This window comes from Lachnellula hyalina (assembly GCF_007821495.1).
Source record: "Lachnellula hyalina strain CBS 185.66 chromosome Unknown contig00073, whole genome shotgun sequence".
Lineage (NCBI taxonomy): Eukaryota > Fungi > Ascomycota > Leotiomycetes > Helotiales > Lachnaceae > Lachnellula > Lachnellula hyalina.
In genome coordinates, this window is record NW_022157187.1 from 10,760 (window position 1) to 27,147 (window position 16,388).

The 16,388-nt window shown below is 46.9% G+C and overlaps 5 protein-coding genes across 5 annotated transcripts; 3 read left to right on the plus strand and 2 right to left on the minus strand.

Annotated features, from left to right (window-relative positions):
* Window positions 1-1,645: 1,645 nt before the first annotated feature.
* On the plus strand, window positions 1,646-2,214 carry LHYA1_G005794 (uncharacterized protein; the record flags this gene model as incomplete). The annotated part of the gene is made up of 2 exons (XM_031150738.1): window positions 1,646-1,710; window positions 1,779-2,214. The coding sequence occupies 2 exons, from the start codon at window positions 1,646-1,648 to the stop codon at window positions 2,212-2,214; spliced, it is 501 nt and encodes a 166-aa protein (XP_031005079.1).
* Window positions 2,215-2,756: 542 nt separating this feature from the next.
* LHYA1_G005795 (uncharacterized protein) lies at window positions 2,757-3,151 on the minus strand (the record flags this gene model as incomplete). The annotated part of the gene is made up of 2 exons (XM_031150739.1): window positions 2,757-3,058; window positions 3,115-3,151. The coding sequence occupies 2 exons, from the start codon at window positions 3,149-3,151 to the stop codon at window positions 2,757-2,759; spliced, it is 339 nt and encodes a 112-aa protein (XP_031005078.1).
* Window positions 3,152-5,512: 2,361 nt separating this feature from the next.
* Window positions 5,513-6,300, plus strand: LHYA1_G005796 (uncharacterized protein; the record flags this gene model as incomplete). Its single annotated transcript, XM_031150740.1, has 3 exons — window positions 5,513-5,574; window positions 5,622-5,765; window positions 5,814-6,300. 3 exons carry the CDS (start codon window positions 5,513-5,515, stop codon window positions 6,298-6,300), a joined length of 693 nt encoding a protein of 230 aa, XP_031005077.1.
* Window positions 6,301-10,079: 3,779 nt separating this feature from the next.
* On the minus strand, window positions 10,080-11,665 carry DUG3_1 (putative glutamine amidotransferase; the record flags this gene model as incomplete). The annotated part of the gene is made up of 3 exons (XM_031150741.1): window positions 10,080-11,407; window positions 11,458-11,575; window positions 11,651-11,665. The coding sequence occupies 3 exons, from the start codon at window positions 11,663-11,665 to the stop codon at window positions 10,080-10,082; spliced, it is 1,461 nt and encodes a 486-aa protein (XP_031005076.1).
* A 1,368-nt stretch (window positions 11,666-13,033) lies between these two features.
* msp1 (Protein msp1, mitochondrial) lies at window positions 13,034-16,086 on the plus strand (the record flags this gene model as incomplete). Its single annotated transcript, XM_031150742.1, has 4 exons — window positions 13,034-13,355; window positions 13,434-15,467; window positions 15,550-15,685; window positions 15,771-16,086. The coding sequence occupies 4 exons, from the start codon at window positions 13,034-13,036 to the stop codon at window positions 16,084-16,086; spliced, it is 2,808 nt and encodes a 935-aa protein (XP_031005081.1).
* Window positions 16,087-16,388: the final 302 nt, after the last annotated feature.

A 16,388-nucleotide genomic window follows, 5' to 3' on the forward strand; every position in this document is an offset into this window, starting at 1 on the left:
CGTTGCCGGTATTTAAAGAGCTTTATATAGAGCAACTTCAAATACTTGGAAATACTTGGAGGAGCAATAAAAATTACCATGAGTTTTCGCAATACCCAGATAGCGATATATACTCTTTTTCGATGCTTGAGCGGAAATATCTACGCTTTTACGTTGAAGCGGATGAATTGAACGGGTATAATGACGTGGGTGTGTCTTCAGACGTTGAATCCCTGCAAACATGACCACTAACACTTCACCATTAATAAACTTGCACGCAGCTGACCTCCTAGGGGCTTACGCTAATGTTTGCATCTTCACTTCTTACCTCTTTTTATTTCTTGTTTAAACAATTATTACACGTCCAAAGGTTCTGAAGAACTCATGTGGTTATGTTAACTTTTAGTTTTTCACGTTAATTAACAACACAGTGGCTGCCACCATAGATAGAATACTTCTCACCATGGGTTATAACTACGGCTATTATGAAGCGAGTTTTACAATGTAAGCTCGAAAGTCTCTTTAAAGATGTCAATTCTAATCACTAAATATGATCATTGGCACCTCTCGTCCTTCCGTAGGGGCTACCTAACCAAGATCTAGACACTTTAGAGAATAGAATTCCTTGTCCCGCACTTTTCATTTGCGACTACAAAACACCACAAACATAGCCTGGTATTTTAATACCTCAACACGATAGTCGTACGTTGAATGACTAGTGAACTTCACCGATTCAAGTTTTCCTACAAAAAGCCCAGAGTTTCAAGTCAAGGACATAAAGAGTTCCACGCTCATTGCATAATCCATGTATCCAATCCAAGGGGCCTGAAACGCTCTTTCGGCAAGTCATCCTCATAATCCCGAGCATCGGAATCGAACTGATACATAAGCTAATGACCTACCTTTCGGTCATTCTCCCATACTGGCATCTCCCAAGAACCTCCTGGTCTCTCAACCCTCATATCTTGAGAAGAAGTATAAGATCTCTTCTGGGCTATCCTGAAGGTCCTTGGTGTTGTCAATATCTTCATATTCTTTTGGCGGTGCTTGGATTGACTGCAGACAGAGTTAGATGCAGTGCTTGATGACATACAATGCACGCTACCTTGAACTTACATTTCGTCCAAAAGCCTGGCTCCACGTCCATGCAAGTCATTTTTGACTCTGTAAATCATGATTCCTATGCAAAATCCTAAAAGTGTTGCCAAAGCTTGAGATGGTAATGTAAATTCTCCCTTATACGACTATTACCCCGCATTCTGATATTCCAATATCCACTGCTATTCTGCCCTGAAAATGAACGTTGTCCGCTTTTTTAGAGGTAAGGTATGAATTCGAACGCTAATAAATATATACTTCAAGACTTCTTTTATCACTATTTATATTTTGCGAGCATTAAATGATACTGTACTCGTTCCACTTATGAGCAGGCGGTTATATAGATCCTGAACCATGGGGTCGTGATCTGATTGGACAACCAAATATTGTAGCCGCCCAGCTCCATGTCAGCTTTGCTGCAAATACGCAAATAGAACGAACGTCCATTGGCGACTCACTGCAGATCCCTTCTAATCCACCCGTCAGCCAGCATTAATTCAACTGCATCTCTCTCCTCCATCTTCATTTCTTGAAATCACTCTTGAATTTAATTCCAAAAGACATCAATATGAAGCTCTCCGCAAGTTTCGCAGTTGCCTTACTATCCAGCAGCTTCTGCGCTGCCAGCGAAACGTACGATTATCAAATCCCCACCTTAGTTCCGCCGCCTGCATAGTAACCTAGACTAACCGCCTCTCCAGCCTACCGACCCGCGACAACGCCGTCAACTGTAGCATCGGCCTCGCCCGCTGGAGCGGCTCCAACCTCTGGGACGTAACAGTGTACAACGTGCCGCAGCCGCTGCGCCAAGACAACAACATCATCGCGACATTGAAGAACCAGAACATGGGGAAGGGCGACTCGATTACAGTCACGGATGGCGTCCCGCACGCCATCACGATTTCAAATGTGGATAATGTGCCGGCGTTCGATTACGATACGCAGGATATCGAAGCCCCGATTACGGATCCGGATACGGGAAAGACGAAGGTGCAGCTCAAGTTTGAGATTCCGGATCAGACGTATAGCTGGACTACTGATGATTGTGGAGCGGGGAGCGTGGTTTACTCGGCTGGTATTGAGTCATGGACATGCGATTTCCCCTGTGCGGCTGCTGCTGCTGCGAGGGAATTGTGAATGGGTATTGCGTGGGAGTGCTGGAGTACGGATGGATGGAGTTTCGGGTTTGAATAAAGGCTTTTAGATGTTGGGACGGATGCTAACGAATGAAAAATTGCAATTATGCTTATCGTCTTTGCCGATTTTCATCTTCAGTGTTCGAGTAACACGAGTATATATATGCGACAGGAAGAAGGTAAGTGAGGCTAAAGCAAGTCTTTGTGTTATGTCAAAAGTGAACTTAAGGCTGGGATTCTGGGGAACAGGTGGAACATTATTCTCCAAAGGGAGGCAACAACAGGCAAAAGGCAGTCTGAGTTTGGACAATTCTTAGCTTACATTGACATCTAAATATTAGTTTACAAGTCGCAGAGACAGCATCCTTTCACAGCACCACTGTGCATTTAAGACGATATTCGTGAAGAACTAAACGCATTTTCACATAGTACTTCTAGGACTGTTACCACTACATCAGCCCTACCCAGCGCCGACCAAAAACGCCTGTCAGCTACTGAGAATCCCCAGGATTCGTCAACGATCCACAACATCCATCCAACCCCCTACTCCCCTCTCACAGCTCTCACAACTCTCCTGAACCCCTGCTTCGCAACCTGCGCCTTCGCAGCCGCAATCGTAGCCGCCGCATTTGGATCCACGAACCCACAGCCCGTCTTCCCATTCTGCGTCGAAGCCGCGGCAGCAGAGCAGATGCCCACCGCGCTACCAGTGATGCCCGCGCAGCATGCGGACTGGCAGTCTGCGTCGGCGACGCAGCCGCCGGTCGTGAACTGGGTGCCGTTGCCTGCACCTACGCTCTTGGCGCCTGCTGTGTTGGGGGTGAGGGCGAAGACGCTCATGGCGACTTGGTGGGGTTAGTATGAATAAATTGGTTCTTGAGAGGGGTTCGAGGGAACTTACGGGCGAGTGTTGCTGCGAGGCTGCTGATGCGAACCATTTTGGTATGTTTGTTGGGGTATGAATTGGGGGTATTAAAATGAAGGTTTTTGGTTGACGCCGGGTCAAAAGAATGTGTATTTACAAGAAGATATTGAAAGAAAAGACGTGACACCGGGTCGTTGCTGATGGAAGAAAGTGAAAGGATGTGTTGGATGATGCTCGAGCACTTATTCTCTGGATTTAAATGCCTATTTGTATTTACATTACTTGGACTCTGAGCTCTTCATCCGGTGTCTTGAGTCTCATCACGAGTTGTTGCACCATCGTATCGTCTCAAGAGCATCAGACCGTCAGACGCCCATCAGAGTTCGTCGTATGTCAAGATCCAACCCCAGAAGCGAACAAGCAAAGCATGATATTTGCCATACTTTCGGAAGTGATCACTGGTCTGTCGGAGAAATGTGGATGAAATGTATGCGTACCGAACATTGCGTTCGGATGCTTAACCTGTGACGTTTGATCAGCCCCTGAACCACAGACGAGGCGCGTAGCCGAGCGCCATGCACGTGTTAAGATCCGCGAGATGCTACAACTGCTCCATTTTTTTCATGACAGCAAGCCATTTATTTAGAATGAAAAGGCAGGCCTGTCCTTGATTCCCCCATGCTACGGTTAACGCCACGTCAAAACTTGAACAGTTGCACACTTTCATCCGATTCCGTGCCCACACGCGCTAATCTACTCTTTCACTCCACAAGTCACCGTCCAACTCCCCCAAAAGTACAATATTTCTTGTGCTTTATTTGCGGGAAGTGTTCATTTGTAGAGTAATAGAGTCTATTCGCTATGCATCTACCACAGAGCTTTTTTTTATTACTCTAAGTAAGTATTAAAGGGTGTTACCTGACTTTTGAACATTTACAACAACACTAAAAGTTATTTTAACTATTGTGGCTGCTATGGCATGCAGATTTGTACAAACTCGCCACGCTGATCAGTACTTGTGAAAGAGTGGCTAACCGGTTTTGGATTGGTGTGCTGAGAACTAACTGCGCTCGCTATAAATATCTGAGTGATTTATACTCCATGCAATGAGTGTCTGGATTCTCATCAAGCAGCCTTTCTGCTAACGTTATGTCAAAAATTGAAACCATGCTCGTTTGCCCAGCTCTGCTGAAGCGAAAACCCACGTATTGAAATGGATATTAATTTGCTAACGTCAGGTATTTTGGTCGGAGCTATCCCCTCCTATTGTAGAACCATGTTATGTGCCTCTTCAAGTTTTCTTAGTACCAACAAATGCCCCTCATTATTAAGTGTTGTCTGCCGCAATTTTGACCTAAGTTCATCAATCATGACTTCGCAGGCTCTCTGGATATGACGTTTTCTTATAGCTCTTATCATAACTGTGACCTGGCCACTCGGCTCATGATTGGCACGGACTTTGCTCAAACATGCAATTTTCCAGCTAAAGCACGGTTTGCAATCTTTACCTAATATATTATACATCCAGGGATTAAAACATCCTTCTTGTCGATACACTTTAGGAGTATGGTATAGATCTTCTCCGTCGGCGCAAATATGAATAGAACACTGCCAACAAGGAGTAAGGAGGGATCCTCAGGAACTGTCTGCTTCATAAATGCGTCTACGGAGTAGGCTAGTGCCTGTCTCGAATCTCTCATACTCGTCCATCCTAAAACCCCGATCATGTAGAGTCCGCAAAGACACCCTCTACACGACATATCGCTTGGGAATTTCCCATTCGAAGAGGTATTCGCCCTTGAATCGCAACTGGTCCCTTTCACCAAGCCCAATCTTTCTTGCCAATTGTATCGCACTATGTACTCGCAGGTTTGGGTCTGTGCCTTGAGGGGGGATATTGATTATAGCGAGATAAACATCCTTCGCCTCGAGCTCGTGGCGATTCCACTGGTCGTATGCGCCTTTTAAAGCTTGCACAATGTCCTTTGTTGTGGATACTAGTGCTGTCGGGACCCTGTTGGAGAGATTCTTGTGGAGGTCAAACTCAGCCCTTAATTGCGCAGGTGTGAGAGGCGGTCCAAATTCAACAAGTTGGCGCTTTGAGCTTTCGAGATGTCCAGCACTGCGAGAGGAGGAGAAGCGGTAGCGATATACGCCGCCTTCCGAGGTGATGTTCTGTAATGTCGCTCCCGTCATCGTCTGAATATATATGACCCAAGATGGGTTCGGGAACTGAACGGTGTTGAAAAGGAAGGGGAGTCTGATCGATTGTGGTGGTGATGGGCTTTGAATGGGAACTGAAGCTTCGTGCTTGTGGCTGCTCACTCAGGGTGTGGCTGACACGACACAAGACTTCAATCCATGATCCTACTGTAGCGAACAAGGCGAACATCATCACTACCAATGTCGAATGTCAGCTCTGCTGCACTCAAAAATGGCGAGCGTAAAGTCTGAGGAGAGACTCCTTGATGCAACTTTTAATGACTTCGCAACGTTGTTAGTGGTGACACATATCTATCATCTGATTACAACTGACACTGTAGACTCCTTTCCCTCTATTCAGGTCCTCAGGTCACAATCCGCATCGGATCCGAAAGCCACGAATATAAGCTCCCTAAAGCCCTCCTCTGCAAGCAATCCTCATATTTTGAGGCTATGTTTGAAGGACCCTTTAAGGAAGGGAAAGAGTAGTCATCGACTTTGGAAGAGATAAATGGTGTGGTGACGCCTCGAAGTTTCGAAGTGCTTGTGCAGTGGATCTGCCTTGGCCGAGTCGTCTTCAGAGAGTGCGCACCGGACATCGATATTACTACGGCAATCGAATTTGCTAGATTGGCAGATATGTGTTGTATCACTGGCATAGAATCTATGATGGCTGAGCACATCAAAGCTGTCATTCTAACGAATCCAGCTCCAGAAGATCGGCAGTATGAGGGGTGGAGAGCGCCAGACACGCACGCTCACTGCCTCACGTCTGAGCACATTATTTCAGCAGTCGCTCTGCCTGAAGGACACCCAGTGCGTGCGATATTAGCTGCAGCAACTGTTGAAGGCTACCTCGGACAGCGTATGTACAAATTTGAGAAAGAGGCTTCAAGCGTTCCCGAATTTGCATTCGACCTCCTCAAGGCTTTAAGAACAACCACCGAGACTATAAGGGGTAAGCCAACCACTTTCGAGGATCCTATCAGTCAGGAGAGGTTCAAGCTCATGAGGCGCTAAGCATGGAGGTACATTAAGAATGAGATCCGCCTTTCCATTGCGCCGATTATGAAGTCTAACTCTACTATGTAGCCACTTGAACGAAGTTTAAAGAAAATCAGCAACCACTCCCTACTCCTCTTGCAGCAATCTAGTTCCCAATAATCTGTACTTCAATACATCCGCGCCACTGGTGCACTCCAACCTTCTGGCGCTATCATTTGCCGCGCCATTTCTAACACTGGCATTCGCTCTGGCTCTGGTTCTGGCTGTTCTGCCTCTGGAGCAATACTCTTACGCTTCCGAGCACGTTTCACCGTACCCTTTACGAGTTTTTCCGCTGCATGCGCCACTTCTGGCTCTGGCTCTCGCTCTGACTCTGGGTTTGGCTCTGGATCTAGCACAGCACCCTTACGCTTCCGGCCACGTTTTCCCTTGCCCTTTGTGGCATCTTTGACAGCGCGCTTTGCTCTTGCATCCTCGATGTCCTCGTAGCTCATTACCCTGGCTTTCCTAAGCACTAACGACCTGGTCGATCGTCGAACTTTCGCTTCATTATTTAGGCTTAGCACTACTTGATATTAGTCCAAAGGAAGGGCAGTATTAGCAAACGATCTTTAGCCAGCGTTAGCAAGCTTCTGTACACGCTTTTGTAGCCGTTGTACGCTTGTCTTATTAAGTGCATGAACATCCTATTAAATCAAGTTATATAACGACATAAAGGCCCCTGCTAATACTAGCGTCACAGGCGTTTATAGTAAGTCGTCTTGCTAACAAGAACCCACCTTTATCTCATCAACTCTTAAGAGACATAAATCAGTAGGAGGCTTCGGTGTGTTTTAAAGGACTCTGTCTGGATTAAGCGGGAACAAACCACTCGCAACCCACGCAGCAGCGATATTTCTCTTCGTGAACGCCTTTTCCCTTACAGGACTATATAGGGAGGTGAAATGCTGCTTGCCTACTTTGTTTTTACCTCCTTAAAACAGTCGATCAATATTGTCACGATAGGCTGCCTTTAAAGGGGCAAACACTCCAACGTCACAGGGCTGGAGCTTGTAGGAGGTGTGAGAGGGCAGGCGGCACAAAGTAATATTGTTTTCGAAGCAAAACTCTAAGATTTCAAGGGTCTCGTGTGTCCCAAAGCCATCACATATTAGCACTTGTTTGTAATTCCTGAACTATAATTTTTCTCGCTACGTAGGGACGGATGTTACTACGTGATTTCAACTTATCTATTCTCATGCGGTTTTCAATTCTAGTCTTCACAGCATGGTAACAGCGTATTTATATGTGTGTGTTTTCTTTAGAAAAAAAATACTTTCCTTTTTTTCCTTTTTTAGTATCTTCTAAGATTCCATTTCAAAATCAAATCAGCTCAACTCCAGCAGTAAACTCACCACAATGATAAAAGACTTACCTTTACCCCCCAAAAGAAATGGAAAATGCTTAATCACTCGAAGAAGCGTCTCCCCTCTTTCACAACAGGTGACGCCTAGAACCAAGCAAACCATCATCCTCTTCGATGCTGTCCTCATCCTCATCCTCATCAAAGAAAATGCTCACAACCTCAAACGGCAGGTCTCCATTTGCATTCGCCATAGGAGCCAGCGCATCGAAAATCGAATACAGCGGCGCAGGATCCATGACTTCGTGGTCCGCAGGCGACAGCTGCGTTGACCTCCGATCCCTGCGCTCCTTACCCTCGAGCTCGCGGCGATCATTAATAGCCAACTCCTGGCGCACAGCCAGGAAAGCGGCGCGGTCGTCTGGGTTGTCGAGGCTCTCGGCATACGCGGCAACAACTTTGTACCATTTTGCGCGGGCGGGCACGTGGTCTGCGCCGAGGAAGTAGGCCTTGCGGATGCAGAACGTGAAGGGAGCGTGTGCGGAGACGGGGGTGAAGTCGAAGGTGCGGACTTCCCAGTGGAAGAGCCGCTGGATGGTGTCGTTGTACTTGCTGGTTATCTTCGAGATGGCTTGTCTGTGAGCGGTGCACGTTGTGGGGATGCCTTTAAGGTAGGTGGCATAGTCTATCATGTCTTTGTGTAGGCTTGATTGCTCTTCGACGGCGTCGATGTGGTCGAAGCTCATTGCGTTGGCATTGTAGAGTGTCCATTCGAGGAAGGACGCTGGGACTAGTTGGTCAGAAGCCATTCTTGATGATTTAGGTGTGGAAGTCTGGAGCTGATGAGTCTGCTGTTGGTTCGTGGATGTTGTGATTTGTGTTGTGGTGTGGATAGAAAAGAACTTATCGCAACTTGAGATCTGTATACTTTAAATATGCCTTCCTATTTGCAATAATAGCACTGTTTAGATCTCAAAGAAAAACTTAAGGAAAGTTAGAATAATAGCTTTGTTCCAAACTTCGAAAGACAACAAACCCAAAATCCTTCGTTTGTTCACTCACATCCTCCTGTTCTCTTTTCACAGAGAACAAGGCATTGTGTTCCCTATAAAAGCCTCCCTCCCTCTTGTCACGACTCCCTCCACTAGCTCAATCAAGCCCCAACTCAACCATTAACATCAACACATTCAACAACCAAAACACGCATCAAGCCAGCAAGGAAAATGTGCACCCAAAATAATGCAAACTATGTCTGCAACCACACCACAACTGACTTTATGCAATGCGAAAATGACCGCCCGGCATCAAATAATCCATACTGTCCGTACTTCAACGAAGTCAACAAGAAGATGTCAACCATCTGCCCAGACTGCTTGGCAACTTTGCTAGCTGAGCAGGCTGATGCGGCGGTCGCGTAACAGGGATGGTTGTCTAACGGGTCGTGAGAACTGGGAGGCAACCTGAAAAGCAAGGGAAGTAAAAAGAACGCTAGCTTAGCGTTCATGCGGTTGCCTACTTGAGGATATTGCTGCTTAGCTAGCTGGACAATTAAGCTACTTGTCTGCCAGAAATATTGACTATAATAAGAAATATTCTCATCAAATAAAGTGTGCAATATGATTACGCCAGTGAAGAATGAAAAATATACAAGTGTGGCTGTCTGAAGTCGTGACATGAAATTGAGACCAAGTAGCATTCAGGACCTAACTTTGCAGCCCAAACTAAAACAACCATAAAAATCATACTGAAACCCGGAAATCTTCACAGACTACAACAAAGCCGACTTGAGTAGCAGAGCACGCACACGCAGAAAAACTTTCTGCAAAACTAAAGGTTCCGAGACGCAGAACAGGACAGGATAGAGCAGAAACGAATCAGAAGACAAAGAAAATGAAGAATACCCTTGTTTACTCAAACCAAGAACCCCGACTCTCTTTATTGACTCCTCGCTCCTTAGACATCCGTTGCATTCATTCCCCTACTCCTTCCCTCCTGGTCCCCTCCCATCCACTTCCACATCCACCCCTAACCACACCACCACCACACAGCAAACCAAACCCTCTCACTTTCCCTACCCACATATACATAACCACATCCCAAGAAAAAAAACCAACCGGGGAGGTAACATGAAGAAACAATAGTGAAGAAATATAAACAAACCCGTACAACGTGACAGGAAAAGAATCGAGGAGCTAAAGCCTTTCTTTCTTTGCTTCTGCATAGTAAGACTAATTAGTAGTTAACTCCAGACAATAAGATATAATCTAATCTCATAATTGACCAATTTTTCTCTTCCTTTATCTGCAACTCCCGACACGAGAAGAAAGGGAAAACGCCAATAAACTCGCATGCTAAAGTAGAATCGTACCACACCGCACCCATCTCCCTATGCAAGCATTAATTAACACACCACCACCGTATATTCTCCGGCTTTACCAAGATTTCCGACGCATCAGTTCAACTCTGGGAAATACTGCGCGATCTTCAATGGATCCCCATACGCAGTCCTAACGGGCGACTCTACCTCCATCTGAGTCGCCTGCTCTCGCTGCTCCTGTTGAGTCTGCGAGCGCTTCTTCTTCGTATTACCCAATTCCTGAATTTTTCCATCCCTATCCCTCGGTGGATGCTGTGGAATCGAGCTCAGATTTCGAATATCAGATGCTAGGCTGCCATTTATGCCATTAGCAGACGCTGGTTTTGCGCGAGATGGTTGGGAGGAAATCAGATTACTTGCAATACTTTGATGCAGGTCTCTGCTAATGGGCGAGAATGGCTTCTTGGCAGGGAGGGTGAGGTCGAGGTTTGGCATTGCGGAGGGAGAGCTGGAGTTGGAGGTGCGGCTGGGTGGTTGCTTTTCGTTGGTGACGAGGCCTTTGTCTTGTACGAATTTGGAGGAGCGTCGGTGGTAGGGGTTGTAGTTGTAGTACTCATCAATGATGGGGTGCACCATGACGGTCTGTTTGTGGATTGTTAGGGTTGAGTTTGTGGGGACTGTAACCCAGCTTTCTATAATATATTGTGTTAGTGACATTTTAAAGGGCGGGAACGGGACAGGATGGGACTTGCCTCGTTCGAAAGTTAGGGGTTCGCTAGCAACGAGGACAATATCTGCGCCTTTGTCTCGGCGGTCCATTTGATATTCACCCTTGCTGCTCTTGTCCTCCCACGTGGTTCCAGAAGAGTAATATAAACTCGCAGCTTCATCTGTTCGGCTGCTAACGTATCGAGTGCAAACTACACTATGTCCATCCGTAACTGCAAAGTTCAACAAACTCCTTGTATCTACATTTTCATTCTCCACGATATCCTGTGGGATCGCGGCAATAAAGTCGTTGATCTGCTTGATTGTCTTGAGCATTGCGTGACGCAAGACATTTGGCCCAAATCCTTCTGGTGGCGGCGAGCTTGGATCATGGCCCATTCGTTCGAGGGTATCGAGGTATAGAGCAAATGCCCATTCGCTATCAGTGCCACCTGCAACTCCCAAGTACCATTTGTCGGCCAACCGCTCTCCCAGGCGACGCTTGATGTGTTTCCAGCCTCCCAAACCTCCATTATGCATCCACATCAGACTGCCGTGGCAGAAAGGGTGGCAGTTGTCATCGCTGAGGGAACCCTCGGTGGTAGCTCGTACGTGAGCGAAGATCAGAGGAGAGGCAGTCTTGGAAGCTATTCGCTGGAGGTTGATGCAGTTCCATGCAGGAGTTGTAGATGTGAATATGCAAGGCTCTGGGCCCAGCTTGGGGTCGGTGTAGTATCCAATGCCGAAACCATCGCCTTGCAGGAGGATTAGCAGGGAGTGGAAGACCGGACAAGGGGGGACAAACCATTGTGAGGTCTTCTCATGTCCAGACGGAGACGGGAATCGAAGGATTGGGTGAGGATGGAATGCGTGGGATCCAGGATAAGCTTGGAGAGGAGGATCTCATCCGAACCTTTGTAAACCTAGAGTAGAGGAGAAGAGAGGATATTAGAGTTGCACATGGTGAAGCTTCGGGACTTCTGGGAGTTGGGACTTACCAGGAAACGACACATCTTGACAACTTCGTGGCGGTGATACTATCCCAGAGTCTTGGAATAGATATAAGTCGAACAGATGGCAAGCTGGATATAGAACGAAGAAGGAAAATTGTTTCCACCTTCTTCCCTCCAATGGAACGCAGGTTTGGAATTTACTCAGAGATGAAATGGCGGTGCAGCAGTGCAGGGAACGAGGCTGAAAGAGTGAGGAATCCAATGGCGCAATCGCTGCCCAGTCAGTCAAGATGGCCAAAGGATTGTGCTGATGCCTTAGGAAAGAAAGAATGAAAGAAAGTCGATTATCAAACGTTGAGAACAGAATCCAATGGGACAATTAATATTGATATTATTTGATCCGATCCGAGAGAAACCATGCCGTGTACCCCCCCAGGCCCAAGGCTGTGATATTTATGTTTACGTTGTAAATGGAAACTGATTTGAGTGGTGCGCCACGATCTTCAGCCACAGCTAAGTATAAATGCTCTATTCCCATGTCATGAGCTATAATTCCTCTTTCTGTATATGAACATATGTATAAACTCACTCGAAGTATCTCTCCATGTCAGTAGATGGAGTGTCATCTATAAACCTTTTTGGGTACTCAATCTAGTTTATCAATTCCTCCCATCCCTAGTAGAGCGCGGCATAAAATCCTCAGACAATCACAGAACTTAATATCAATGACAGACCGTATTTCTCCGTAACCCTCCTATCTTGGAACCAAGCAAACAACAGCAACCGCTGACAAAAGTCACAAGACTCTCTCACACTTAGCCTACCCACTCATACTCATCCGCTACGCCAGAAAGTCACGGAGCCAAGAGCTCAATCTGCCGCAAAGCATTAGTGACCAACATAACGAAAGACCGATGATGATCGTGGAGATCTTGATCTTGATAAGGATGGATCACTAAAATAGAAATTTCCGGAACTCTAGACTACCAAACTTAAGGAGCTACTTGAAACGGCGTGGAAGAACTACGGGAGTAGGAGCAAGTCGTATAAAGAATAGGTAGATACTTAAAGAGAAATAATAAGGGCTTGTGATAATGGGGACTCTTTAGTCATGTGATGCAATGATTTCTTTATAGATTACTTCGGAAGTCTTTAAGGGTATAACTGCGTATTTATATAAAGCCATACATAAGGTATGATATGGATGATACATTTGTTGATTTTATATCTTTAAAAGTAATTATCTCTAGGTTGCTGCATAATTCTGCGCCACCTCTCCAGCCACACCTTCTGCATGATAATCGTCACTCCAAGCTCAACACAAGTCAATATCAACATACCTCTCTCTCCCACCACAAATTCCATGACTTCCCCAAATAAAAGCAAAACACCGTCCTCCCCCTCCAGATCACTTCTCGCCTGGCAACTATGAGCAGCCGGCTGTTATCAGCCAGGCTTGTGCCTCTGGCCCAACGAGCCAGCTCCCGCACATCAGCAGCAGCATCGCGCCACATCCACTCCCACCACAGCTCCTCGGCCGGCAGCCTTCTGCGATGCGAATCTGGTATCCGAGCTACGCGAAGACGAATATGGCCTGCGGGTACGATCCGGTTTTCAAATGCCGTGATAGTGAGGAATGCGTCGTTTGCGAGGGTCATACCGAATATCTTGATGAAGTTTGCGAGGATTCCGGCGCTGTTTGCTGGGGCTACTATTACGGGCTTGGCGTATGTGCAGTATCAGGCTACGCGTATGTTATATCGCTATTCTTTTAATCTTGGTTTGAGGGTAGAGTGAAGTGAAGTGAGTGATTGCTGAGATCTTATAGTGGCTGGGAATTATGCGGTAGATGTCTTCAACAGGGGCAAGGATACTGTTACTGGTGTTGCCGGAGGGTTGTTCGGTGGTGCGAAGGATATTTTGGATCAGACTCGGAAGGGAATTGAGAATACAAAAGAGCAGGTTGAATTGCCAGAGTGGATGCAGAAGATTCTCAGGATTCATGAAGAGATCGGGAATGGAGAAGGAGGTGGAAGTGGACCTGGAGGGGAAGACCCAAAGCAGAGTCGGGTGGGTGCTGGTGCTGGAGTGGCAGGCGGAACTGCTGCTGCGTATGGATATGATTCGTCTGATGAGGAAGACCCTAGGAGCCACGCGGAGGCGGCGAAGGATGACCAAATGATGGTTTTGACGAAGAAGATGATTGAGATTCGGGGTATTCTACAAACCGTTGGACAATCAAATGCGTTGACACTACCGTCAATTGTAGTTATTGGATCTCAATCATCTGGGAAGAGTTCTGTTTTGGAATCTATTGTTGGACACGAATTCTTGCCAAAGGGGGCGAACATGGTTACACGGAGACCTATCGAGTTGACCCTTGTCAATACCCCAGATGCCCAAGCAGAGTATGGAGAATTTCCAGCTTTGGGTCTAGGGAAGATTACGGACTTTTCAAGTATTCAGAGGACATTGACGGAACTAAACCTGGCCGTCCCTGACTCGGAATGCGTGTCAGATGATCCTATACAACTTACGATCTCATCGCCACACGTCCCAGATTTATCCCTTATTGATTTACCTGGGTATATTCAAGTAGTTGGACATGATCAGCCATCGGAGTTGAAGCAGAAGATTGCGGATCTCTGTGATAAATACATCCAACCCCCAAATGTCATTTTGGCAATCTCAGCAGCAGATGTTGACCTTGCAAACTCTACCGCTCTAAGATCGAGTCGAAGAGTTGATCCCAGAGGAGAGCGAACAATTGGAGTCATCACGAAGATGGACCTCGTTGATGCTACCCGAGGAGCGTCAATTCTCAAAGACCCTAGATACCCCTTACGACTCGGCTATGTCGGTGTAGTATCACGAGTCCCTCCCCAATCAACAAGCCTTTTCAAAAAGGGCAGCGGCAACATATCGTCTCTAATCTCCCGAAATGAGTCGGCCTTCTTCAACGCACATCCCCTCGAATTTGGCCCCCAAAGCGGGGTGGCAGTAAGCACCACCACCCTTCGTACAAAACTCATGCACGTCCTCGAACAGACCATGGCCGCGAGTTTGCAATCCACCAGCGACGCAATCCATCAAGAACTCGAAGAAGCAACCTACGAATTCAAAGTCCAGTACAATGATCGTCCCTTGTCCGCAGAATCATACCTAGCTGAGAGTCTGGATGGTTTCAAGCACGCATTCAAAGAATTTACTGAATCTTTTGGCCGGCCCCATGTGCATGAAATGTTGAAAGAAGAACTCGATCAACGAGTCCTCGACCTCTTAGCGCAGCGGTACTGGAATAAACCCATCACCACCCTCTCCCTCGCTCCACCTGAGCCAGACTCCCTCGCCGATCTGCCAAAAGCGGATCCGGAATCCCTATATTGGCATCGCAAACTCGATGCTTCTACTTCGGCGCTCACCAAACTCGGGATCGGCAGGCTAGCGACGACGGTTGTGGCAAACGCTATCCAAGCCAACGTCGACCGTCTCATCTCGCAAAGCACATTTGCGTCGCACCCTTTCGCACGCCAAGCTATCACAGAAGCTGCGTCTGGGATACTGAATGAGCGGTTTTATAGCACAAGTGATCAGGTGGAGAATTGTATCAAGCCGTATAAATTTGAGATTGACGTTGAAGATGGCGAGTGGGCACGAGGACGCGAACACGCTGCACGTGTGTTGAAGAACGAACTCCAGGCCGTCGACGAAGCGGTGAAGAATGTGGAGAAGGCTGTTGGTGGGAAGAAGAAGTTGAGGGATGTAGTGGGGTTTGTAGATAAAACTAGGAAGGGTGAGATAGTTGTCGAGGGAGATGGACGGAGTGGAGCGGGCGGGTTTTCCAGTGATCTTTTGCAGAAAGGTATGTTCTTCGGTCCTTTCATTCTCTACCTCTCTATCCTTGTCCTTATTTATACTATACTAATACGTGGGTGATGGTAAAGGCAAAGAAGCACTCTTCCTCTCTGACCGCGCCACTCTCCTCAACCTCCGCCTCCGCGCCCTCAAATCCCCACAATGCGCCACCAAGATGAACAAATACCACTGTCCGGAAATCTTCCTCGACGTTGTGTCTACAAAGTAAGCATTTCACCCTTTCCCTTCCATCATTCCATCCCCTTACCTTCTTCCACTTCTTACTAACACTCTCCCTCCCCCTCTCAAGATTAGTATCCACAGCCGTCCTCTTCCTAAACGTCGAACTCCTCTCCGAATTCACCTACCAATTCCCCCGCGAACTCGACATCAGGTTAGGGCGCGGCCTGGGCCAAGACGAGATAGACCGCTTTGCGCGCGAAGACCCGAAGATCAGGGGCCATTTAGATGTTATTCGGCGCAAGGAGTTGTTGGAGCTCGTGTTGGAGAAGATGGAGGGCGTGAGGGATTTGGAGAGGGGGAGGGGGAAGGGGAAGGGGAAGAGGGAGGAAAAGAAGGCGAATGGGAGTGGGAATGGGAGTGCGAGGGGGTGGGGGATTTTTTAGGGGAATGTGCAGCCGGAGTAGGAGTAGATTGTAACGTGATATGAGAGGCGTTCGGTTTAGGAGGGTAGGGTATATCAATATGTCTATTTATTTATTCATTTCTTTCTGTTGTTCTTTCATCCCATACCACACCTTCTATTTGTATATACCTATCTATACCTCACCTCACCCTCACTTCAGCTTATCTTATCTTAGCTCGGTTCAAATATGAACTATACAGTTGATCAATCAATCCATCCATCCATCCATCTACTCATTCAGATTTACATACTTACCTACCTACGTTATTTAATTCATTGATT